The 27,284-nt window shown below is 45.6% G+C and overlaps 1 protein-coding gene across 8 annotated transcripts in view; it reads right to left on the reverse strand.

Annotated features, from left to right (window-relative positions):
* LOC117505689 (ankyrin-2-like) overlaps positions 1–27,284 on the reverse strand; it is a 235,575-nt gene that overhangs the window by 5,804 nt on the left and 202,487 nt on the right. For 4 of the 8 annotated variants that reach the window (XM_034165240.1, XM_034165237.1, XM_034165234.1 and 1 more), the window contains 10 exons: positions 21,192–25,634; positions 20,160–20,237; positions 19,949–20,080; positions 19,725–19,874; positions 19,417–19,639; positions 17,901–17,961; positions 2,989–3,081; positions 2,669–2,752; positions 1,817–1,981; positions 907–1,095 (listed from right to left, as the gene is read on the reverse strand). In XM_034165240.1, coding sequence (XP_034021131.1) covers positions 907–1,095; positions 1,817–1,981; positions 2,669–2,752; positions 2,989–3,081; positions 17,901–17,961; positions 19,417–19,639; positions 19,725–19,874; positions 19,949–20,080; positions 20,160–20,237; positions 21,192–25,634 — 5,618 coding nt within the window. The remainder of the gene's footprint in view (positions 1–906; positions 1,096–1,816; positions 1,982–2,668; positions 2,753–2,988; positions 3,082–17,900; positions 17,962–19,416; positions 19,640–19,724; positions 19,875–19,948; positions 20,081–20,159; positions 20,238–21,191; positions 25,635–27,284) is intronic. The other 4 variants (XM_034165239.1, XM_034165238.1, XM_034165233.1 and 1 more) reach the window with 3 other exon arrangements.

Here is a 27,284-nt window from a genome sequence, read left to right on the forward strand (position 1 = left end):
AAGAGGGACGGACAAGAGAGACAGACGAGAGGGACAGAGAGACAGACGAGAGAGACAGACAAGAGGAACAGACAAGAGGGACAGACAAGAGGGACAGAGAGACAGACAAGAAGAACAGACAAGAGAGACAGACGAGAGGGACAGATGAGAGGAACAAATAAGAGGGACAGACAAGAGGGACGGACAAGAGAGACAGACAAGAGGGACAGAGAGACAGACGAGAGGGACGAGAGAGACAGACGAGAGAGACAGACAAGAGGAACAGACAAGAGGGACAGACAAGAGGGACAGAGAGACAGACGAGAGGGACGAGAGAGACAGACGAGAGAGACAGACAAGAGGAACAGAGAGACAGATGAGAGGGACAGACGAGAGGAACAAATAAGACGGACAGACAAGAGAGACAGACAAGAGGGACAGAGAGACAGACAAGAGGGACAGACAAGAGAGACAGGAGAGGGACAGACAAGAGGAACAAATAAGAGGGACAGACAAGAGAGACAGACAAGAGGGACAGAGAGACAGCCAAGAGGGACAGACAAGAGGGACAGAGAGACAGATGAGAGGCAGAGACAAGAGGCACAGACAAGAAAGACAGACAAGAGGGACAGAGAGACAGATGAGAGGGACAGACGAGAGGAACAAACAAGAAAGAAAGAAGAACAGATGAGAGACAGAAGAGGGACAGACGAGAGAGACAGATGCGAGGGACAAATGAGAGGAACAGATAAGAGGGACAGACAAAAGGGACAGACGAGAGGAACAGACAAGAAAGAAAGAATAACAGACGAGAGACAGACCAGAGGGACAGGCAAGAGACACAGACCAGAGACCGAAGAGAGGGTCCAGATGGTGAACCAGATGTTCATGACGTTCCACAGGAGGAGGAACCTGTCCCACACTGACCTTCTCAAAGTCCTCTCTGGCTGAAGGCAGGTCGACAGTCAGCGAGGAGTCGCCCGTCTGTTTCTCCGTCCTCTCCCCGGTCACCACTGTCATCTTGATCACCTTGCTGACCTTTCGACCTTGAACTGGCTCCGCCTCAAAGTCTGAGGCCGTGGCGGTATGCAGGGTCAGAGGCTCCGAGAAGGTCATCTGCAGGAAAGGCGTTGAGATATCAAGCTCACCGCATGGACCACATGGACCACATGACATCAAAAAACACCCCAAACCGACGCCGGTTCAATTGACAGATTCTGTCCCAGATTAAAAGACTCACCAAATCTGGTTCATTAGGCCGAGAGTGTTGGTGAGTCGTAGGAGACACACATCTGTGAGAAAATATGTAAACTGGCGACAATTTTCACTTGGAATCACAGTGAACTGATGATACGTTTGTGAACAAAGTGCTTTGGACGACTGTGGGCTGCTGTCACACTGGTACAACAGGAAAAGAGGCTCCCGAAATTAGGGACAGACCGATAATCTGCTGAAGCCACGGAAGGCAAAGCCTCGAGCTGCTCCATGAAGAAGTAAAAAAAAGAAGAAAATTGTGGGTGGCAGTGCAAGAGTGACCCCACAGGAAAGGTGTCTCATCATTAGTGTCCCCGCATTGAAGGAGGAGTACATACAGATTGTCTGTATGTCCACACTTTGAGTCTGGTCTGCTTGAGGTTTCTTCCTCAAATCATCAGAGGGAGCTTTTTCTTACCACTGTCACCTGTGTTTCTGCTCTGGGGGTTGGTAAGGTTAGACCTTACTTGTGTGAAGCTGCTTGAGGCAACTTTGTTGTGATTTGGTGCTATATCAATGAAATAAATTGAAATTACCCATTACAGTACTTGTTCGCAGCTGCAGTTAGTACTAGGCTACAGACCTCTTTCTGATCTCCTGCACTGTGGACCATGGTCCTCTTCACCACTTTGGACACAGCATCTCCTTCCTCGATGCGCACCCTCTCCTGCTGAGAACCTTCCATGGTCACCTCCTGTCTCTCCACGCCGTCCGCAGACACAAACTTACGGATCACCTTCCGTGTGATCTGGTTCAAAAGATGCAAAGAGAAAGTTTGCTGCACAAAAGTGGTCACGTGAAAAACATTTTACATTGTAATGGCACTGACATGCAGCAGCAGTAATACAACGTCGCGTTACCCCACTGCGGCTGACCGGAGGTGACGTGTGCAGGCAGAGTGTACGTGCGGCAGCAGTAATACGACGTCGCGTTACCCCACTGCGGCTGACCGGAGGTGACGTGTGCAGGCAGAGTGTACGTGCGGAAGCAGTAATACGACGTCGCGTTACCCCACTGCGGCTGACCGGAGGTGACGTGTGCAGGCAGAGTGTACGTGCGGCAGCAGTAATACGACGTCGCGTTACCCCACTGCGGCTGACCGGAGGTGACGTGTGCAGGCAGAGTGTACGTGCGGAAGCAGTAATACGACGTCGCGTTACCCCACTGCGGCTGACCGGAGGTGACGTGTGCAGGCAGAGTGTACGTGCGGCAGCAGTAATACGACGTCGCGTTACCCCACTGCGGCTGACCGGAGGTGACGTGTGCAGGCAGAGTGTACGTGCGGCAGCAGTAATACGACGTCGCGTTACCCCACTGCGGCTGACCGGAGGTGACGTGTGCAGGCAGAGTGTACGTGCGGCAGCAGTAATACGACGTCGCGTTACCCCACTGCGGCTGACCGGAGGTGACGTGTGCAGGCAGAGTGTAATTTTACCTTCTTCACCACCATGTTTCCATGCTCATCTGTGTACTTTTCCTCTGTGATCATCTGCGGCGGGATGTCTGGCAGGTGATCCGCCTGGACAGACAAAGCCCGTCCTGCGGGTTAATATTGAACACAAAGTCCAAAGACCAGTTTCAACAGCGTAAAGATACAAGACAAACTACATGAAAGCAGGTGTTTGTGGGAAAAACAGACGCAGTTGATCTGCAGCCTCAAAGAGACCCGCCCCAAAAGCTTCCATCACCAAATACTGATTCTGTGTCACGGCAAAAAGCAGAACCGGCTGGGCTCGGGTGAAGCCGCTGCTTTACCTGGATGATGACTCTGCGTTGGACCACCCTGGTGGTCAGTACCTCCTCCTCCGAGCTGTCAGAGGACAGCGGGCCCAGCTCCTCCTCTATCTCCTGAGAGACAGCACACAGCCGACACATGTCAACGGCGCTGCACGACCCAGCCTCATCGTGCTCCATGACCCGTTCAGTGCTCTCACAGACACCGAACAGAACCGGGCCAAAAACTGAGATGTTCAGATCAAAGCGGCAAAAAACAACTGTGAGGAGAATAAAGCCAATGTTTCCTTTTGTTTTTGTATCTGTGCCTGATTTATTAGTTATTCCATGAATTCTCACTCAGTCACAGTCATTCCAGGGGGTCCCAAGGATCCTCCACAGAGACCTGGTTCCAAAGACATTCAGTCATCAACTTAGGTCACTGGCTTGAGTCCAAGTCTGACACCCAGACATTAAGACAGGAAGAACCAGGACCCTGAAGATTTGGACCTTCATTCTCAGAAACTCCAAATACCTCTGACCTTTGACTTCATGAAGGCCAGGTTAATGGAGAAAAAAGAGGATTTTTTTCCTTTTTAAATTTGGATTTCAATAAAGTCAAAACACTGTTTCAAAAATAAGGCCAAAATGTCGAGAATGAATGTGAAATTTCAAAAAATTAAGATGACTTCTAGAATAAAGGTGTAATAAATGTACAGAATAATTTAGTTACTCTTTCAAGAATAAAGCTGAAATGTCATGAATAAAGTCAAAATGTCAAATTTGAAGTACTATATCAAGAGTCAAAATGTCAAGAATATATTTGGAATATTATTTCAAGAATAAAGATGAAATGTACAGAATAAAGTAAAAAGACTATTTTGAAAATAAAAGTTGAGATGTGAGGAAGAAATCTGAAACAGTATTTTGAGAACAAAGTTGAAATGTCAATAATAGTCTCAAGACGAAGTTGAAATGGTGCTTTGAGCATGAAGCTGAAATGTGAAATGCTATTTCAGAGTCAATGTAAATGTCTTCTGGGTTTGTGTGAGCCGACCCCTGGCACAGTCTCTTTATTGCCCTGATACGTATCACCATTTCTGTGCACTACTAAAACCCATTCTGAAGTGCAGGTGCACCGTTTCGTGCAGGCGGTCTCATCACATGCAGTGACACTGGTACTGTCAAATCATCGAAAAGGTTCAACTTGAATCCTGAAATGTTCAGTTCATTCTTCATATTTTGACTTTATTCTCATCTTCCTCCGGCTGTGCTTCTGTGCAGGTGTGGAGCTAATGCAGAGGTTCTGTTTATGGAAACGGTCTACATCCATATATGGCTAACAGTGGGAGGAGCCAACATACAGCTTTGACAACATTCTGCCATCTGGGGTAAATACCAAAGCAAAACCTGAAGACGAGGTAAATGTCCGGCGAATGGTGGAGTTCTACCACTAACCATCTGGGTTACAACTACTCCCCCTACAGTCGGCGGACATAACTACTTAATTTTAAGATTTCTCAAAAAACAAACCCTGACTGGTCACGCTATGATTTGCTGCTTTGGTCAAACATAATTCATTCAGAGTTAATTCCGTAAAAAAATAAATAAATAAAATAAAAATGTGTATTTTACTCTCCATGCTATCCAGGGTTGGGACAGGAAGCAGAGTTGTAGTCTTACACACCTCTCTGCAGCTTCTCTCCCCCTGCCATCCCCTCATTACCCCATCCCCGTAGAGACGGTGCCTGCTCCCAGACTACCAATAACCAGCAAAAATCTATTTAAGCATAAAAATTCAAAAAGAAAAAATAATATAGCACCTTCAACTGCACCACAGACTAAAACAGTTAAATGTGGTCTATTAAACATTAGGTCTCTCTCTTCTAAGTCCCTGTTGGTAAATGATATAATAATTGATCAACATATTGATTTATTCTGCCTAACAGAAACCTGGTTACAGCAGGATGAATATGTTAGTTTAAATGAGTCAACACCCCCGAGTCACACTAACTGTCAGAATGCTCGTAGCACGGGCCGAGGCGGAGGATTAGCAGCAATCTTCCATTCCAGCTTATTAATTAATCAAAAACCCAGACAGAGCTTTAATTCATTTGAAAGCTTGTCTCTTAGTCTTGTCCATCCAAATTGGAAGTCCCAAAAACCAGTTTTATTTGTTATTATCTATCGTCCACCTGGTCGTTACTGTGAGTTTCTCTGTGAATTTTCAGACCTTTTGTCTGACTTAGTGCTTAGCTCAGATAAGATAATTATAGTGGGCGATTTTAACATCCACACAGATGCTGAGAATGACAGCCTCAACACTGCATTTAATCTATTATTAGACTCTATTGGCTTTGCTCAAAATGTAAATGAGTCCACCCACCACTTTAATCATATCTTAGATCTTGTTCTGACTTATGGTATGGAAATAGAAGACTTAACAGTATTCCCTAAAAACTCCCTTCTGTCTGATCATTTCTTAATAACATTTACATTTACTCTGATGGACTACCCAGCAGTGGGGAATAAGTTTCATTACACTAGAAGTCTTTCAGAAAGCGCTGCAACTAGGTTTAAGGATATGATTCCTTCTTTATGTTCTCTAATGCCATATACCAACACAGTGCAGAGTAGCTACCTAAACTCTGTAAGTGAGATAGAGTATCTCGTCAATAGTTTTACATCCTCATTGAAGACAACTTTGGATGCTGTAGCTCCTCTAAAAAAGAGAGCTTTAAATCAGAAGTGCCTGACTCCGTGGTATAACTCACAAACTCGTAGCTTAAAGCAGATAACCCGTAAGTTGGAGAGGAAATGGCGTCTCACTAATTTAGAAGATCTTCACTTAGCCTGGAAAAAGAGTCTGTTGCTCTATAAAAAAGCCCTCCATAAAGCTAGGACATCTTTCTACTCATCACTAATTGAAGAAAATAAGAACAACCCCAGGTTTCTTTTCAGCACTGTAGCCAGGCTGACAAAGAGTCAGAGCTCTATTGAGCTGCATATTCCATTAACTTTAACTAGTAATGACTTCATGACTTTCTTTGCTAACAAAATTTTAACTATTAGAGAAAAAATTACTCATAACCATCCCAAAGACGTATCGTTATCTTTGGCTGCTTTCAGTGATGCCGGTATTTGGTTAGACTCTTTCTCTCCGATTGTTCTGTCTGAGTTATTTTCATTAGTTACTTCATCCAAACCATCAACATGTTTATTAGACCCCATTCCTACCAGGCTGCTCAAGGAAGCCCTACCATTATTTAATGCTTCGATCTTAAATATGATCAATCTATCTTTGTTAGTTGGCTATGTACCACAGGCTTTTAAGGTGACAGTAATTAAACCATTACTTAAAAAGCCATCACTTGACCCAGCTATCTTAGCTAATTATAGGCCAATCTCCAACCTTCCTTTTCTCTCAAAAATTCTTGAGAGGGTAGTTGTAAAACAGCTAACTGATCATCTGCAGAGGAATGGTCTATTTGAAGAGTTTCAGTCAGGTTTTAGAATTCATCATAGTACAGAAACAGCATTAGTGAAGGTTACAAATGATCTTCTTATGGCCTCGGACAGTGGACTCATCTCTGTGCTTGTTCTGTTAGACCTCAGTGCTGCTTTTGATACTGTTGACCATAAACTTTTATTACAGAGATTAGAGCATGCCATAGGTATTAAAGGCACTGCGCTGCGGTGGTTTGAATCATATTTGTCTAATAGATTACAATTTGTTCATGTAAATGGGGAATCTTCTTCACAGACTAAGGTTAATTATGGAGTTCCACAAGGTTCTGTGCTAGGACCAATTTTATTCACTTTATACATGCTTCCCTTAGGCAGTATTATTAGACGGTATTGCTTAAATTTTCATTGTTACGCAGATGATACCCAGCTTTATCTATCCATGAAGCCAGAGGACACACACCAATTAGCTAAACTGCAGGATTGTCTTACAGACATAAAGACATGGATGACCTCTAATTTCCTGCTTTTAAACTCAGATAAAACTGAAGTTATTGTACTTGGCCCCACAAATCTTAGAAACATGGTGTCTAACCAGATCCTTACTCTGGATGGCATTACCCTGACCTCTAGTAATACTGTGAGAAATCTTGGAGTCATTTTTGATCAGGATATGTCATTCAAAGCGCATATTAAACAAATATGTAGGACTGCTTTTTTGCATTTACGCAATATCTCTAAAATCAGAAAGGTCTTGTCTCAGAGTGATGCTGAAAAACTAATTCATGCATTTATTTCCTCTAGGCTGGACTATTGTAATTCATTATTATCAGGTTGTCCTAAAAGTTCCCTAAAAAGCCTTCAGTTAATTCAAAATGCTGCAGCTAGAGTACTGATGGGGACTAGAAGGAGAGAGCATATCTCACCCATATTGGCCTCTCTTCATTGGCTTCCTGTTAATTCTAGAATAGAATTTAAAATTCTTCTTCTTACTTGTAGTTCCTAGGGTTTGTAAAAGTAGAATGGGAGGCAGAGCCTTCAGCTTTCAGGCTCCTCTCCTGTGGAACCAGCTCCCAATTCAGATCAGGGAGACAGACACCCTCTCTACTTTTAAGATTAGGCTTAAAACTTTCCTTTTTGCTAAAGCTTATAGTTAGGGCTGGATCAGGTGACCCTGAACCATCCCTTAGTTATGCTGCTATAGACGTAGACTGCTGGGGGGTTCCCATGATGCACTGTTTCTTTCTCTTTTTGCTCTGTATGCACCACTCTGCATTTAATCATTAGTGATCGATCTCTGCTCCCCTCCACAGCATGTCTTTTTCCTGGTTCTCTCCCTCAGCCCCAACCAGTCCCAGCAGAAGACTGCCCCTCCCTGAGCCTGGTTCTGCTGGAGGTTTCTTCCTGTTAAAAGGGAGTTTTTCCTTCCCACTGTAGCCAAGTGCTTGCTCACAGGGGGTCGTTTTGACCGTTGGGGTTTTACATAATTATTGTATGGCCTTGCCTTACAATATAAAGCGCCTTGGGGCAACTGTTTGTTGTGATTTGGCGCTATATAAAAAAATTGATTGATTGATTGATGCTCTTATTGTGACGTTTTGCCATTTTGACTACTGTGTTTGCATGTCCCCGAGTGGTTCATTATAACCACGCAGAGGACATGTCCTCGTCTCCAGACTGTCTCAGATTCCACCCTGCACACATACAGGTGCCCTCACATGATGAATCCATTTTCATTCCTTCAATGATCATATGTGATCCGCATCAGGCTCGAAACTGGCACGGTGCGCGAAGGACGGCTGATTGGTGGTTAGTTTATTCAGTAACTGTTGGTGGTGATAGAGATGGAGGTGATGGTCTAGTGCTGAAGCATTGGCCTTGAGACCAGAGGATCCTCGGTTCAAACCCCAGCCTGACCAGAAAATCAGTAAGAGCCCTTGGGCAAGGTACTTAATCCCCAAGTTGCTCCTGGTGTGTAGTGAGAGCCTTGCATGGCAGCACCCTGACATCAGTGTGTGTGTGTTTGTGTGAATGTGAGGCATAATTGTAAAGCACTTTGAGTATCTGATGCAGATGAAACAGCGCGATATAAATGCAGTCCATTTACCCTGCTTTCTAGTGTTTCTTGTCACCGTTTCGATCCCACGTTTCCGGGTCTTCCTGTTTGTTGCCTGCAGTCTTGGGCTTTGTTGGCATGAGATTTCCTGAATGGTAAACACTGCCCGTGTTTTGGATTAGTCTCCCGTGGCCCCTCACATAGACTGTAGCTGTTTGGACGGATGACGGTATGCCTGACCTGAGCCTGGTGTCATCGTGTATTACTGTGGTAACAATAAAAATCGGTTTCTCCTCTGCACTGGATCTATTACACAAACCTCACATGTCCTGAAGGAGCCCAGCATCCATCCTGTAACATTATAATGGTCACAAACTCTCAGATAGTTTTTCCAGCACAGTTGCGTAGAAATGCTTCGATCGAACTGCCGTGCAGAGAGACGAAAAGAAACAGGAGATCTGTTCTTTCTCCACTAATGGTGTTAAAGCAGTAAGGTGCACAGACACCACAGCACCACTGTGAAAGGGGTTTGTGGTCACACGCAGCAGCAGGATTCTGGCGGCTGTTAAAGGTTCATGCACACAGCAGACCTGCTTCTTTTATTTTAGTTTGTCATGTTTCATCTCCTTAGCTGTGAATGGAGAACCACAGCAATCAACCTGACCAGGCAGAAGACCAGCTGGCACCACGCCGTGCTCATGCTCAACCTCTTACCCGTCCCAGGACATAGTCATCATCGTAAAATGCTGCCTGATCCCTGGAAGGAAGCTCCTCACACAGGTGGAGCTCAGGTTCTGAATCTAATTCATCAAGGCATTCATCTCTGTAGGACGAGCGCTCGTCATCTTCCAACTGCAGGAAAGAAGGCGCTGTGTACTCTGGGATCGCTTTCACAACATCAGCATCAGGAACACACCCAAGAACTGGGGAAGGGGGCTCAGAAATATGATAGTCCTCGTCAGGACCCAGTTTTACATCTTCAGGTTCAGAAAAATCAGAAAAGGTTTGTCTGCAGTCAAAGAATTCCAGGTCTGAACTGGAGCAATGTGGCGATTCAGAACCCTTGCTGTGGTCTGATGGTTCCTTGGGTTCCTCAGACTCAAATTCTGACAGGACACGGTTGAGTCCTGGGGAAAACCATAAGTCACCAGCCGCCTGAGTTACCTCTGGAGCTGAGATGGAACCACTGTAGGCTGGAGACCCAGGACTGGAGTTGTTCAAGGAGGCTGGACTCGATTCATAAACTCTCTTGGTCTGATGTCCACAGCATACTTCCTGATAATCATGTGGCGACATGGGTGACAAAGGCTCGCTGGATCCCCCTTCCTTTGAGGGCAACTCAGAATCTGAGGAATCACAAGAGGTGGTCTTCTCATGCAGAACCGCAGTGACAGCTCGGTGGATCATGGGTGGAGTCTGATCAGGCAGCTGGAGAGGGACTTTTGGAGCCTCACTGGAAAGCGAACCAAAGAAGCTGCTGGCGATTTGGTTGGTGGTCTGGAGATGGATGTCCTCTGCTGTTTGTGGAGCCTGGAAGTAAATGCCAACATGGTCCGATTAAATTCACTTAAAAGCAGTGTTGGGTTTACCGTGTAGATACCGTGCAGGATGTGGCAGCATCCCGTGCAGAGTTAGGGTTAGGTTTCTTACAAACAGGTGACATGCAGCTTTCGAGCACCTCAGCACCCATCAGGAGTGAATAAACACTGATTACTGCGTTTTCTGGAGGCCAAGTGGCACTCGGACCTCCCAGCCTAGCAGAAAACATCCAGTGACTTCTACTCTAGAAAACACGGAGGCACGAGACACACCGTTACTCTCTCCGTGACTAAGAAGCACACCAAGCAGTCTCTCTTACCATTGCTGAGGCTGCGTTGCTGCTCCACTCTTCAGCTCCGCCTCCTGAGACCTTCAGGTCTTCTGATTCTCTGTCTGGAAGTGATGATGGCACAGCAGTTCCATCTTTTCTGACCTGTTTAGAATCTCTCTCACAAAATGTGCTTTGTAAATCTGACCAGCTGCTTTCAAACAGCGACCCGCTATCCTTCGGTCCAACATACACCCATACGTCTGCTTCTGGGCCAGTCCTTTTTAGCTGGTTGGGCCCATCGTGGCTCTTCTCAGATGTTTTGCCACTACTTTGGGTCAGCAATACAGACACGCCCACTGGCTTTTCATTCCACATTACCGATGGCCGTTCTGCCGATGGACCATGTGTAATGTGACTCCAAAGTTCTGGTTTGGAGATTAAAATCTCTTCATCCTCATGACAAAATGCTAACTCTTCCTCTGACTCGATGCTCTGAGGGCTGAGAGGCCGAGGGCCACCATCCATCCAGTAATCCATTGGTAAAGCAACAAACTCTGTGTCTGATGACAAAGACACCGGTGAAGACCAGTCATCTGCTGAGGTATCACTCATAAAATAAGAGGACAATATTCTCATGAACTCAGGTACTGGTGAGTCGGGTAGTCTCTGAAACTCAGTGACAGATGATGTGGATTCTGGAGATGATGGTCTCTTGGTCTCACTGTATGGTGATGATACAACCACAAGATCACACTCCGAGTCCGATCCCAGTGATTCAGGAGGTGAGGATGTCCATATGTTGGTGCATGCCACCTGTGATGGTGTGAACTGAGGGGTGGGTGAGTCTGGAGACAGTGACCTGGTCTCATTGAGCTCAGCCATTGATTCTGGAGATGATGGTCTCTTGGTCTCACCGTATGGTGATGATACAATCATAAGATCACACTCCGAGTCCAATCCCAGTGATTCAGGAGGTGAGGATGTCCATATGTTGGTGCATGTCACCTGTGATGGTGTGAACTGAGGGGGGGGTGAGTCTGGAGACAGTGACCTGGTCTCATTGAGCTCAGCCATTGATTCTGGAGATGATGGTCTTTTCTCAGCTATTTGTGGGGCCAACTTTGGTGAGATAGTTCTGGATTCAAGTACTGAAGGAGATGAAAACTGTCTGCCTATTCCAAATTCCAAATCTACATCTGATGCTCGAGTGAAGAGCAAACAAGCTGGCGATGTCCTAAATTTTGGTATTGGAGAGTCCGGTGAGAGCGATGTCCCAGACTCTGAAGGTGAAGACCAAACGTGTGGAGTCATTAACGGAGGACACTCTGAAGCAGGTATAGAAGCTATGTCTGTTGCAGCAGCTGGACAGGTACCCCCTGAAGGTACTTTAGTGTCTCCATCACTTTGAATGTACTCTATAGTGCTGCCAACATACTGCATGAAGCCCGTTTTGCTGCTGAAGGTTTCGCCCGTGTATTGAGGGTCCCACACAGCAGAAATCAGCTTCCACAGCTCAGCCTGGTATATGAGGTCATACTCAGCCACCATGATGGCAGACTCTTCAGATGTGGCAGAGAAAGTGGCGGGGTCTATGCCAGCAGCTGGAACCTGAAATTCAGCAGCTGACTCTAATTCCTCTTTAGCCAAACCAACAGACTCTGAATCTAAAAATGCAGTGGCTGATAAATCTTTCACAGTTGTGATGTTTTCTACAAATGTTTTTGTGAAATCAGGCAACGGCAATTCAGTGGGCAAAGGTTCACCATCTGAACTCAAGGGGCCCAGTGATGGCAAGATTTCAATTGAATTAGAATAAGTTGAGTCATATTCCACATCTGGAGACACCAATTCTGGACTGGAAGCATGATGTTCTGCTGCATTTGTCTGAACAACATTTTGAGGGAACCAAGAGAGAAGTGAGTCTGGTGACAATCGATGTTCATCAAGTGATTGAAGAGATTCTGATCTGATATCTTCCAGAAACACAAATGCGACAGGTGAGGTTTTGGATTCCGGTACAGCTTCACTAGGTCTCTGCCCTATTTCAAGAGAATCCGGTCTATCCTCAGTACCATGGTTCATAGACATCAAACCCTCCATCAACATGTCCTCAATACCCAATTCAGTTGACTTACGGGAGGTTGATCTGTGCTCAGGATGTGAATAGACACATTCGGGTGCTGCTGCTTGGAATTCAGATACAGGTGAATCTGGTGATAAAGCTCCAGATCCTACTGAGCAAGGTGAAGATGGTCTACCATCATTTACGGGTGATTCCAGGCTTAAAACAACATATTCAACCTCTGAACATTCTGACTGCGGGGATGCTGATCTACATCCAGCAACACTCAGAGGTAGTGCAAATGTAAACACTGGAATAGGTGAATCTGAAAGTCTGATCGATACTCCAGATTCAGGAGAGGTGGGTCTGCTTTCAGAGAATAATGGGAATTCAATCTCTGTTCCCAAATCTGACAAAACAGAATCAGGTGAAGAGGACCTACAGTCAGTGTGTGATGTGGTGATGGGATCCTGTAGTGACTGGCTAAAGTCAGGAATGGGAGAGTCTGGTGAGAGAGGTCGAAGGTCATCTTCAGATGCTACTGAACAAGGAGATGTGGCTCTGTCCTCAAAAAGCCAGTAGATGCACATCTCACTGTCCAAGTCCCCACCTGAACCGACTGATTCAGGTGATGTAGACCTGCATGTTACTGCTGATAAAGCAGCTGTAATCTCAGTGTACTGAGGGATTGGAGAGTCTGGTGAGAGAGGTCGAAGGTCATCTTCAGATGCTACTGAACAAGGAGATGTGGCTCTGTCCTCAAAAAGCCAGAAGATGCACATCTCATTGTCCAAGTCCTCACCTGATCCGACTGATTCAGGTGATGTAGACCTGCACGTTACCGCTGACAAAGCAGCTGTAATCTCATTGTACTGAGGGATTGGAGAGTCTGGTGAGAGAGGTCGAAGGTCATCTTTAGATGCTACTGAACAAGGAGATGTTGCTCTGTCCTCAAGAAGCCAGAGGATGCATATCTCATTGTCCAAGTCCTCACCTGATCCGACTGATTCAGGTGATGCAGACCTGCATGTTACTGCTGATAAAGCAGCTGTAATCTCAGTGTACTGAGGGATTGGAGAGTCTGGTGAGAGAGGTCGAAGGTCACCTTCAGATGCTACTGAACAAGGAGATGTTGCTCTGTCCTCAAGAAGCCAGAGGATCCACATCTCATTGTCGGAGTAAGGTGACAGCTGTATCTTGTCAACTGGAAATAGTAAGGTTTCGGGGGAATGTGGTCTATCGTCAGTATCAAGGGATGAATCAATCAAGCGTGCATATTTTACATCTCCTGATGTTGGCAGAGGTGATGCTGCCCTAAAACCAACAAATGAAGTAGCTTCAATGAATGTTGCTGTGAACTGTGGTACAGGCGGTTCCGGTGCCATGATCGTGCTCTCATCCCCAGAAACCACTGAATCAGGAGAATCTGGCCTGAGTTCATTGTCAATTGACCCAGGAACTAATATTCCTGAATCCTCCCCATATGAGAAACCTGATTCAAGTAAAGAAGATCTACAACCACCAACTACGGAAAATGAGTTCTGAATTTCTGACCTGAAGTAAGGTAGTGGGGGCTCAGGGGACAACGGTCTATTCTCATCTAAAGAGCCCACTGTCTGTGGAGAGTCAGGGCTCAGAAAATACAGTGAGGCCTCAGATACGAGAGGTCCACTTACTTCCAGAGAGTCAGCTTTTCTATCATGCAAGCCTCCTCCTCCATAATGGGGGTCATAAAGTTGACTTATGAGTTGGACTCTCTTGTGTCTAGAAACAACTGGTCCAGGGGACTTCACTTGATGCTCAGTTAAGACCTGTGAGACCTCAACATGCGAGTCCACACCTGAAACTGGCCTAGAGTTTGGTGATGGTGCTCTGTCTTCATTTCCAGGTGTGACTGAACTCAGTGATGACGTCTGACCTTCAATGAAAAACTGTAATATGTTGGCAAGTGCATCTTCAGAGTTTGGAGACAAGTCTTTCAAAGACTCCACAGACTCAGGCCTGAATGACGTCGGTAATGTCAATTCTGCAGGTGATAAAAGCCAGCATCCTGAGTCAGAATCAGGAGCAGGTGATCCGTCTGCCATCACATATTCTGCTTGCACTGCTTGTAGATCCTCCGATCCAGTTTGTTTTGCACCTGAACCATCAGGAACACTTTTATGGACCAATGATTCCCCAGTATACTGAGGGTCACATATCTGAGAGATGAGCTTCCGAAGTTCAGGATTCAGACGTAAGGCTTGGCTGCATCTGCTAATGTGATTACCTTCTGACTCTGATACTTGTGATTCTGGTGGCATCGAAATCTCGACATCCTCATAAGATTTTACATATTCAGCAAATGAAACCACAATGTCAGAAGACGACGTAAGAGTGACTATGATGGGATCATTCAGCTCTGCCTTGAAGTCTGGTACTGGTGATGCTGGCCTCCTTCCATCCAAAGAATCCGGAGACGAGGCTCTGCTCTCACAGAACAGCGGTGATAAAGACACAGAACTACTTTCAGAATCTGAAGCTAATGACTCAGGTGATGCACACTCATCCAACCAGGTTCGAACTATGTATTCTTGTAAAGACTGTCTGAAGTCAGGAAGGGGTGAGTCGGGAAAGTGTGACCTGAAGGTACCTATGGATGAAACGGAGTCAGGAGATTGCAGTCTGTTCTCAAGGTCCATGTATAAATCAGTCTCTGGTTCCAGACTTGACCACAGTGTCTCTGTTGATGATGATCTGCGATGAAATTGAGATGGTTCAGTGAAAGGGGCAATGCACTGAGGAACTGAAGAACTCGGGGTCAAACCTCTATGACTATCAGCAGATGTCTCCGACTGTGACGACTCTGGTCTGAGTCCATCCAGGACCCGCAGAGACTGTGGTGGTGTGTGTCTATTTTCTGTTTCAGAATCTGACGAAAGAGACCGCTGGTCCTTCTCTCTCGACAGAGGATTGCTCTCATCTTCAGCTGCCCCAATATGTTCCTGCCTTGTTCCAACAAATTTAAACACTCCTACATATTGTGGGTCATGAATTTGAGAGATGAGCTTCCAAAGTTCTGCACGGTGCTCCTGTCTGTAACCTGGTCCAGGACCTCCAGATATTTTCTGAACTTTGTCTGTAGTAGATGCCAATGAAAAAGCCAAATCATCAGCTGTAAGGACTGTCGAGGTTTTCCTAACTATCTCCGCTTCTGTAGATTCATCAGTTGATGATACGTTGATATTCTGGTCAGGCTGAGGTCCTCGATCTCCCACAATGTCAGTTTTCTTAAATGTTGAACTTGTTGCTTCAATCTGTGATTTTTCAGTTTGAGTGCTCTTTGTTTCCATGTCTTCTGCTATAGTTACAGTTAGTGTGGTTTCCAGTGCCGTGCCCTCTTCATGTAAATGGTCACTGCTCACGTAAACATCAGAGGCCACTGACGGCTTATCACCATATACAAGAAGCGTCCTGTTCTCCTTCCCTTTGGCCAGAGGTCTGGAATCAGGTGGTAACTGATTTACAGTGAGGGTGTCCTCAGATGTTGGTGCAGATTGTGAAATGGGCAAATCAGGAGGCAGCCACTTGGTCAGTGTCTCTGACACGATCGCTGCTGTCCGGGGTGACACTGGTCGGTAGTCAGGTACTGACTCCTCCACATCGGACAAAGTCTCACTAACTCGATCATCACCACGCTCAGATATTGGGTCCTCTAGTGGAGTTTCACACTCTGAATCCTGGACTTTGTGTGAATCTGGTCTACAACCAGCAACAGTGGACTCACACACTATTAGCGCCATTGACTGAGGGGCATCTGGTCCATGTTCAAGGACCGGTGCAACAGACTGAAGTGAAGCAGAAAATACCAATATGGGGGCAGTGGATCCCATACTGGCAGAGACGGGCAGGTTCTGACTGAATTCAGATTCTGGAGAAGACAGCCTGTCTTCACAGCATGTAGACAACGAAGGTTCAGCATCAAATTCCTCACTCGATGACACGGACTCTGGTGATGGTGAGTGGTCTCCACGGGCCCTGGAAGACACACGGATGGCGCGTGTAATTTTTGGAACAGGGCAGTCTGGTGGAAGCTGAGACTGAGCAGTGACGGGCGCTGTGGATTCAGGCAACGATGATCTCATGCTGTTGGAGTCGGGAATTCTGTGCTCAGAAGACGTCAGGAACACCACAGAGTCAGGTGATGGTGCCCTGTCCTCCATGTCAAAAGCCAATGACAGAGGTGATGTGGACCTCTCACTACTCACATCACTGCCTGGAGACACTGTCCTGCCAAACGGTCTCTTGTTTGAAATCATTGGCATCGAAGGCCTTTCTGTACTTCCCGGTGTTTTTAATAACGGCCTACAGGCAGCTTGCAAAGGAAAAGCGGGGTGTGGCAGAGGAGACAAGGGCCGGAAATGAGGTAGAGGAGAATCCGATGGAAAACGATTCCACTCACTGACTGGCACAGCTGATTCTGGTGATGAGGACACCCGACTCTCTCTCAATAAAATCACACCATCAGCAGAGGATGGAGATAAATCATGTGACGGGTCAGTTGCTGTCACACATTCAGGTGAAGGGGACTCGTCACCAGCGGACCTCTGAAGATCAGACAAGGTGGACTCCTGTGATACCCCAGTAAAACCTGAAGGTTCCACTGGAAGTACTTTGTCAAAACTGGGCCGAACTTCTGATGTCGCCAACTTATCATTTCCTGAATGAATAGCTGAGAGCTCAAAGTCAACTGAAGGGACTGGTTCTGGGGTGTGGTGTGTAAAACCCGAAACATCGTGGTTAAGATCAGAAGAATCTACTAATTCCTGACAGGAGGGATCGTGCATTTTATTTTTGTTCATAATAGCGCCAGCATCAAGGCCACCTGAAGTGAAAGTCTGGCCAGTGTTAGCCTCATTCTTTGAGTCGGATACAGGCCGACAATCTTCTTCATCCTCATCCTTCTGGACTGCAGTTTGAATAGTTCCTCTTGGAAGAGAGTCCATTGGCTCTGCGGACACATTCCCACCATCTGAGCCCACCAGCTCACCTTCACAGCCATACAATACCATATAGAGTCGGCATGACACTTCAGTCATGTGCTCTTGTGAACAAACCTGACTTGTGGCCACTTGCTTGGCCTGCACAGATTCAAGCACCACAGTGGCACAACCAGTAGGGGGCACTGGTGGTTGAGCAGCCTCTGGTACACTGTAAGTTTCCTTAAAGTCTGTAAAAAGCTTGCTGAAGTCCATCTCCGCATGGTCACACTCAGTCAAGGTGTCACCAAAATCAGTCATAGAAAATGGTCGACTCTCGCATACACCCATTCGAGAGCTACAGGCCGATTCCCGCCAAGTCAAAGGTGACAACCTGCTTCTGTCATAACCAGAATCAGGGGTTTGTAGACACTCCAGGCTCCATTCCTCTACTCCATTCGCTCCCTCATCATCACATGTTTCAACAGCAGGGCGAGCAGGTGGAACAACCTGTGCACCCAGCTTGAGTCCCCTTTCAGGTTCTAGTGCATGGGACTGGAGCTCGTAGGGAGCGTTGGGGTACAATGAGACGAAAGGACTTACTTGTTTAAACCTGCCTGTGAGCACCAACTCTGTTTGCTCATCATATCCTCTTTGTGAAGAACTGCAAAAAAGAAGATGTGATTTAGATACATGGGATATGCACGTTGGTCAACATATCAAGGCACTGATTTGTAGATATCTTCACACTGCTTAGTCCGTCTGCCAGAAGACAGTTTTGACCTAACCGGTACCACTTCAGGGGACTAAACAGCACTTCCAATGCAGCCTCCCTCAGTGTATCTCAGCCTACACAAAAATGAACTGTGACCATCCAATGTCAGGGTCAGTGAACGAGCAGTCAAAATTTAAACATGCTCCAATCCTATTGAAACCTACGCCCCATTATTTGTCTGATTATGAAGATTACAAAAAGGTATAGTTTGGACTATCCAAGATTGAGTGTTCTGGAGTTATGAGGCAAAAACAGTTGTGTAGCAGTTGTTAAAGTTCTCCTGAAGAAGCCGCATTTGGATTTTGGGGATATTACAGACTTGTTTCCAACCTGGCATTGTTGACTAAAGCATCTTGATCATTTTGAGCCATTGCTGTTGGCGTTGAGAGTGCATCACTCCAGTGAAATCGCACTCACAAACATGGTGAACGGGTTGCTGCTCTAATTCCGTGTCTGCTTTAGATCACAGTATCGTCTTGAACAGACTGGAGAATGGTTTTGGTATTTCCAGTTCAGTTCTCCTCAGTACTTCTTATTTGTTGGGCCGGTCTTATTCTGTTTTAATGAATGTTATCCAAATCCCCTGCTGTGAGACATGGAGCTCCACAGGGGTCAGTTGTTGGCCCACTGTTGTTTTCTCTGTACCTTTGGCACCGATTTTCATTGAGATGCGGGTGGCTTACCACTGTAGTTCTCACAGGACATGGGTGTGGCACTGTAAAGTTTCTAGGCTTGTTTGGCAGCGATGACAGGTTGGATGTTGGATATGAATAAATGGAATAGTTTCGACAGTGCTGAATGTTTGATCTCCAAAGGTCAAACAAGTTCACTGTCCACTGAAATCTATGATGTTCTGTTGCCACATAATGTGATAAGCTAAGCCTGACAAAGTATTTCTTTTAAAAACCACATTAGCACAACCAACAATCTGCATCAATCTTTTAGCAAAACTGCAACAACTTTAAATTTTGACCCCTGTAAAAACTGAAATTGACCTTTTGTGCTGTTATATGTGTATATTATATGTGCTGTTGTTACCCCAAAATCCCAGAAAATTTATTCACAGAGGGTCCAAACTATACCTTTTTGGAATCGGTCAAATAGTGTGGTACATTTTTAAATGTTGACCCAACCTGCTTCCAGCTGCCACCCTGGATGGCCACCATATACTTTTTTTGTCAGCCACTGAAGCCGGACTGTGAGTGTTATTTAGTCCCGTGAGTTGCACCTAAAACCTGCTTGGCCCACGGACTGGCTGAAAAACAAAAATAAATCACAAAACTGTACTGTGAGCCAAGAGAAGTTTTATCTGTATTTGATTTTTTAAAAAAGTGGATAACTTACAATGTTTTGTTCGTCTCTTTTTGTACTCTGTCTCTCTGGGCATTTCTAAGAAGACCAGTTTCGGTGGATTCGGGGTCCGATCGTCCCATCATCTCATGAAGCGATGGCAAACTGCAGGATAGATCTTCTACTGACACCATGGGTACAGGTCTCCCTGAACCTATGGCTTCGGGACATTGTCCTGGCCCAGGACTCTCAATGTCCTCATGAAGGTCAGAGAAATCTGAAGAAGACAGCAGCAAGGACACCCAGAAACACATCAGTGAACACCATCAGCCCATTGACAGAGTGAAGTGGACACGGTGTACCTTCACTATGATCCCGCACTAGAGTCTGCTCGATTTCTGCGTAGGTGTGTGAAGACGTGTCCTCCTGAGACAGCCCACCGAGCTTGGTTTCAATGAGATGGATGATGTCCATCCTGTTGATCTTCGTGAGTCTTTCAATCAGTGTCGCTTCTGTTGAAAGACAAGACAGATACTAAAGCTCCACTCTAAATCTGGATCAGTGTCCACCTGGATTAAAAACACACCTGTGGCCTCGTCCGCCTCCTGCTCCGCCCACAGCTTCAAAAGGGCGTGGCTTTGGTCTTGTAGTGAGTTGGGATTTTCCAACCTGATTAGATTGATTGTTTCCTCACTGAAGTTCAGTTCTTGTGCCAATTCTGTGGAGGAAAAACCACAACATGACATTTCTGGCCCCCAAAGTTTAAGTGAGAATCTACATTTTTAGGGGCAACTCACGGGTCCAGCTGAAGCCCAGATGGTCAGCAATAATCGCCAACCATCGCGCTTTTCTCTCAGCTTCTTCCTGTGGATCTACTGCAAATATCACCAGAGGGTGGTCAGAGCCACACGCTCCATCAAAAACATCACACTCACCTACAGCAACCACCAAAGATCTTCACTGGCTTTCTTAATTTCTGTGGAATTACAGATTACCATATTTTCCAGAGTATAAGTGTTATTTTTTTAACTTGTATATGAAAAAATACTGCATTATCATTTATGGCCACAAGATGGCACCATCCATAAGCTGCTCCTGTATGCCGACTGAGGTACTGTGATTCACACTCCAGAGCAGAAAACTGAATGAAAAAAACATTATTTGTCTTAGGGAATGAGAAGATTTAAGAAATCATGTGTTCAAATCTAAAGACCTCGCTCTGGAACACAATGAGGTAGTAAAACATGTTATTAATCTTGGAACAACACTTGTTTGGACTGTGTGTGGCAACAACAGTCAACTAAGCTAAAGTAAGTCTAAAGTACGTCTATTATCTTTACAAATGTCTTACAGAAGTTGACCAAAAAAGCAGTTTACCCATGTTTTTCATCTAATACAATAACATGAATTAGCTCATTAGCTTCTGCTGGTTAAAGCACTGTTTGTGTTTATATATAAGTTTATAGTCTTCTTGATGCATTGTTTTTTTTTTTGTTTTTTTTTTTGACAAATGTACTTATATTCTGGAAAATAAGATAAAAAGAAATGTAACCATCCAAAGCCTGGATGTGATCGATCACGCAGCAACATTCGATGGACTAATCTTTTATATTATTTACAGTTTAACTTTTAATGGATCCGATAAAGTCAACCGTGAGATTTTTAACACACGTTAGTAAAAAGACACCAGTGTGAACACAAACACGTGGAGACACAGCCACAGAGATCCTTCAAGAGCAATATGAGAGACAGAAAGGCAGCACCTTTACAGCTACAGTCAACTAATCAGGCACAACAGATAGTGAACGGCCCCAAATACTGGGCGGTACCTTGACTTTGGACTTTATCGTCTGAGAGTCGCTGCATCTGTGTCTCAACAGGATTGTCCCACAGCGGTATAATGGGAAAGACGTCTCCTGAGGGAGGGATTTGCATCTTGGGGAAGGTATCCCTTTCTATGACAGAGTGGTCAATGAGACTGCTCTCCTCATCTGAATAGGTGGTCACAGCATCTCCTTCTTTCGCCGTCTCTGCCTGTGCCAACCTTTCCATGACTTTTGCTGCTTCATCACTTATTTCTTCAAAAAAGTCAATGGGCTGTTGGCACTGATCGGTTTTCTCTTTGGCTGGTGTTGCTGACTGAGGTGACTGACCACCTTTGCCTCTGACTGGGAGTCGGGAGTGGAAGCCTTTGGATTTTGCCAACTCTGCGCTCACAGGCCGAGCCAGATGTTTTTTAGCAGGAGACGGAGTAGACTCCCCTTCACAGAAGCTCCTGGCTTTGGATGCAGCGGTCTTGGTTTTGACATCCACAGAGGGACCTGCATCTGTCTCAGATTTTCTCCTTGTGTCCTTTTTTACTTGAACCTTAAGCTTTCTGTCATGAGTGGTTTCGGAACATCTGATAGCGGGATCCGTTTTAAGAGTGCTAGCTTTGACAGGAATTCTCGATTTGGACTCAGCAGTGGAAGAGGACTCTTTTTTGAGGGTGGCTGGGGCGGGGCAGATTGCAGATTTACCCTGACCTTGACGGGTGGACTTGGCTTGTGTTTTGTTTGGAGCTTTTTTACCACTACTGGAAGCAATTTGTTTGGACTTTGCTGATGGTTTGGGAGCTTCTATCACTGACTGTGGCTCTTCTGGAGAGGAATCTGAGGACTCTTGACCCTGCTCAGAGTAGATAGATCTAGTGACTGTGCTTTCGGCTGTCTGGACATTTGTTAGAATTTGGTCGGGTGAACTGCTGTCTAAAGGTAAGGGTTCCTCATTAACACTTACATCTTTCTGGGCTCTGACAACATCAGGGGTTACTTGCTCTTTCTTTGTAGGCTTGCCTGGAGAAGAACTGTCCATCTTAGGAATTTTAGATTTGGAGGCGTTTGTTTTGGTTGTCTGGTCAGTTTCAGCTGGCGGCTGAAGCTGAGAATAAGTTCTTTCTTTTGAGTCACGTTCTTCTTCAGTTTTAACCTCTAACATTAGATTGAGGCCAACTTCTGGTTCTGCTGCCAATTTTCTACCTCCTTGTCTCATGTCTTCTTCAAAATTCTCTTCTAAAGGTTGTTCCCCTATTTGGAAAAAGGCGAAGCCACCTCCTTCCTCCTCATAGCTCCTCTTGGTCATGTCGATAGCACCACTTCGTGTCATCTCAAACAGCTTCCCTTCTTGGAAGAGAAAAGGGTTTGGCTCACTGGTCGGCGTGCTCTCTTCTGTGGGTGTTCTACCAGGTGTTGTGTCTGGAGTTGCCTGCAAAGAGTGTCGGTCCACTACCAAATTCAGGATCTTCTGTTCCTCTTCCTTGACACGAGCTGCGAAAGCAGCATCGTCCTCCCTGATGGTAGTCCAGAGGTTCTGTTCTACTCTTGCGGTGACGCCTTTAGACTCTGTTCTCGGATGTTCCGGTGGCTCGTCATCATCATCTGGGTCATCATATATACAGACCTGTGGTTTAAATGCTTCTTTTGGTTGTCCAGTGGTGACACTTCCACCAAGTGGACCTCTGTGATCTCTTTTCACTTCATCTGTTACATTATGAACTTGTTTTGCTGCACCTGTCTGTATTTCATCAACACCGGGACCTTCCTCTACATCCCCTTTATTTTCTCTGGACTTTAAGATCTCCTCCTTTTGCTCATCAGTTCTGTTTACTGTGGAGACAGTATGAGATCCCTCTGAAGTTACACTGGCTGTTGTGGTTGTCTTCTTTACGTCTTTGCTGTAGGATCCATCATGCAAACCTGCTGAAAAAGGAGAGGGAAGTTGGACTTTAATACGGGGATCAAGACAAAGAGCTAACTTTGAATCTTCTGTGGTTCTAGAAAGTCCACAATGACAATGAGAAGGGTTTTCACTGGAGGGTTCTAATGTTTTACAGCTGTCATCCCCAGTTTTGGCATCTTTTCTGGAGTTGTTTTTGCTCCTTGCCTCTTGCTCCATTTCATCAAATGTTTTTATTTTGGGAGCCATCTTAAACATTTCCTCCTGTGGAGTAAATATTCTCTTAGCTTCAAAGGTGACCGATGCATGATCTTCTGGGTCTTCAGGGATGACAGCCGGTTTGGTTTGAACAGAAAGAAATATGTGGTCAGATGGTCTGGGATTTAGCTCATAACTTACCTGTTCAGAACTTGGGGTATCAGGAAAGAGGAGACCCTTACCAGAAATTGTCATCTGGGATGTCTGCTCACAACTGTCATCATCAACATTAGCCTCATGGTCGTGTAGCAGTCTACTGCGCAAAGGGTCCTGCGGGAATTCTGTAGCTTTGGAGGTCTTGGGACGGCTAGAGGATTGACTCTGTAGACCTATGGCTGACAGGAAGGTTGAGTGGCTTTCTTGCTGTACTGGGCTGCTCTCTAAGGAATCATGAGGGGGTGATTCCCTGGTGGGGCTGGGTTCAATTGAGTCTGGAGATCTATGGGAGGAGTTTTCTTCCATAAGAGGACTACCCTCGAGAGAATCCCTGTGGCTTATTGTCAAAGAGTCATCTGCTAATGGACTAAGAGGATCTGAGTCTTGTTTTAAAGGCAGCTCTAAGCTTTCATGAAGATGAGAGGAGGATCTAGAGGGTGGGGAACCATGGACTTCAGGGCTGTCATCATCACTAAGAAAAGTTTCTAAAGTCTCTGAAATTCTCTTTGTGAGCTTTTGAGCTTTGGACGGTTTAGGCTTGTTCCTCCTAACAGACATAGACTCACTTGTGGTGTGGTCATCTGCAGCCTCACTGGTTGACAGTGGGAGGGTCAACTCTGCAGACAGCTGGTCAGGAGCGGTCCCTACACGAGAGTCTCCAGACTTCTCCATGTCTTTACTTTCACTCGTGATTTCCATGATGGCAGCTGCTGGTGCTTCAGCATTTTCTTGCCCGTTTTTAGGAGAAAGACACAGACTTTCAGGACTTGTACCAGGGGTGGCTAAACCCTCATGCTTGTAGCTGTCCTCGGAGCTTAGATGAGGGGTTCCATGTCCAGAACTGGCACTTAGTGAGTCTGCCACAGCTTCATGCTTCAAACTGTCAGAGCTGTCGTCAAGGCCTCCGTTTTCTAAAGTGACAGTTTCAGTTAGCTCTGAACAGGTGGCAGAAGGGGAATTTTGGTCTTTGGGACCTTCTTGTTGAGTGTGCTCTGTCTTCTGAGGTTTGGAATCTAAAGACGGCTCTTTTTCTTGAGAAGCCATTGCCTTGGTTATTAGTTCTGATGGGACGGTTTCTGATTTTACGTGTTTGTCCGATGTTGGACGGTGTCTGACAGTGGACGGTTTGAGCTCAAAAAGGCCCGACTTCCTCTTTGAAGGGTCCTGTCCAGTTTGAAAGGCTTGCATCAACTCTTTAACTGACATGGTCTCCTCGAGTTTTTCAGACTCTGCTTTAGGAGATTTAGGGGGTGCCTTTGCTGATTTAGGGCTTTCTTTAGCTTTTGCAGAAGCCCTGGTTATAACCGGTAGATGTGAAGGCTTGCTTCCGCTGAACTTCTTATTCTTTTGCTCTGCTTCTACTCTTTGTTGTAAGGCTTTGACTTTGTCTTTTATTGAGCCAATTGGTGTTTCTTCAACCACCGGGGACACAGGTGATGCTGAGCCAGGAACTGCCGGCACAATCAGGAGACTGCCTGCTTCCGATGGGACTTCTGTTGGTTCCTGATCCTTCCCCTTCCTCCTGACTACTTTTTTATGATTCCCCACTGTGGATTTTTCTTGCACTTTGGTTGGAGTTGATGGTTTGGAACTTTTACACAACACAACATCAGTGAACTTTTGTTGGACACCTTGTTCTTTTTTAGATTTTATTTTGGAGCCTACAGGTGCATCAAGAAGGTATTCTTTTAGGTCGCCACTGTCTTTTATGGCTTTTGGTCTGGGAGCCCCTCTTTTACTTCTGCTTTCACGTAAGACGGGTTCTTGGATTTCTAAGGCTGCCATCTTTTTGGCTTCTTGGACCTCCGTGTCCGACAGGAGGACCCAGTCCTCAGCCATCCTAGCTGCTTTCCCCGCCACCTCTCTCTCATAGGTCCCACTCCTTAATATCTCACTGACTTTCTCCAGGTCTTCTTTCACTTTTACCAGATCCTTCTCCATTATTTCTAACGGCTCTCCGGACACATCCACTGTGCTTTTCTCTAGACCACAAATGCCTAACGAGGGGGATTTCTCTGTGGCGTCTGCAGTCAGGATGGCCGTCATTTTGATCAAGTCTTGTTTCATCTGTGAGACATCGGACAGGAGGTCTGGCTCTCGAATCAGCTCTACTTTCAGGTCTGATGTCGCCGGCTCTTCATCTTCCATACGGAAGATGCATCAGTAAGGAGGAAATAAAATCAAAAATTAAAATGAAAGGAGACAGACACAGGAGAATGTGGTCAAGGCAAGATCAGAGCACAGCACAGGGAAGTTCTACAGCAACATGAGGATCCGTCAGAGGAACTGGGACTATACGGTTACATGTCTCTGGGAAACACTACAGTGGCAAAGCAAAGACTACGTGGAACCAAAGATGAAGGATATGGGCAGGAAATAACTTGCACCCACATCCACAAAGACTGGAAACCAAAGATATGAGAACAATGAGCCTAACAAGCACCACCAACACAAGAAACACAAACAACGGACAACACAAGGTCATCTCACGATTGCACAAATGAAGACAAATGTCAATAAAATGAGGTTAATATGGTTTGAAATCAAAAGCTGGAGAAAGCCAGTGATGTTCAACAGATTAAAAAAATCCATCTATGCTTATGAAAACAAAACAAATAAAAGAAATAAGAAAAATGGATTCAGAACATGCACAGGATCCGGATCAGGAGAGTTAAAGTGTCACAGTGCGAGTTAAGACAGAACTGAATTAAAATGACACGTAACAGCGACATGAGGTTCATGTTCAAACACAACTTCACACCACAATTGCACCAACAAGCACAAGTTTCTGCAAGGCAAGTTATTTCCACACAAAGGAAAGGGAGGGTCTGGTGGAGACAGAATGGGGCAACGTGCACCGCGTGGCCAAAAACAAAGGAGGAGGAGAAATAGGTTAATGTGAGGAGTTTAACTGCACATCTGCAGCATAAACTCAACCGATGTGGAGTGACGGGGGGGCGGAAAGTGGAAGAGTTCACACCATCTGTCACGCCTATTTATCATGTCACACGGTAACATCCGGCAACAATGTTTGGAGACCAAACCAATAATCTGCATCATGTTTTACCAACACTGGAGCAACTTTCACTTTTGACCCCTGTACAAACTAAAACTGGCCTATTTTTTGCTGTTTATACCCCACAAGTCAATCAATCAATCAATCAATCAATTTTTTTATATAGCGCCAAATCACAACAAACAGTTGCCCCAAGGCGCTTTATATTGTAAGGCAAGGCCATACAATAATTATGTAAAACCCCAACGGTCAAAACGACCCCCTGTGAGCAAGCACTTGGCTACAGTGGGAAGGAAAAACTCCCTTTTAACAGGAAGAAACCTCCAGCAGAACCAGGCTCAGGGAGGGGCAGTCTTCTGCTGGGACTGGTTGGGGCTGAGGGAGAGAACCAGGAAAAAGACATGCTGTGGAGGGGAGCAGAGATCGATCACTAATGATTAAATGCAGAGTGGTGCATACAGAGCAAAAAGAGAAAGAAACAGTGCATCATGGGAACCCCCCAGCAGTCTACGTCTATAGCAGCATAACTAAGGGATGGTTCAGGGTCACCTGATCCAGCCCTAACTATAAGCTTTAGCAAAAAGGAAAGTTTTAAGCCTAATCTTAAAAGTAGAGAGGGTGTCTGTCTCCCTGATCTGAATTGGGAGCTGGTTCCACAGGAGAGGAGCCTGAAAGCTGAAGGCTCTGCCTCCCATTCTACTCTTACAAACCCTAGGAACTACAAGTAAGCCTGCAGTCTGAGAGCGAAGCGCTCTATTGGGGTGATATGGTACTACGA

This window comes from Thalassophryne amazonica, unplaced genomic scaffold (genome assembly GCF_902500255.1).
Source record: "Thalassophryne amazonica unplaced genomic scaffold, fThaAma1.1, whole genome shotgun sequence".
Classification (NCBI taxonomy): domain Eukaryota; kingdom Metazoa; phylum Chordata; class Actinopteri; order Batrachoidiformes; family Batrachoididae; genus Thalassophryne; species Thalassophryne amazonica.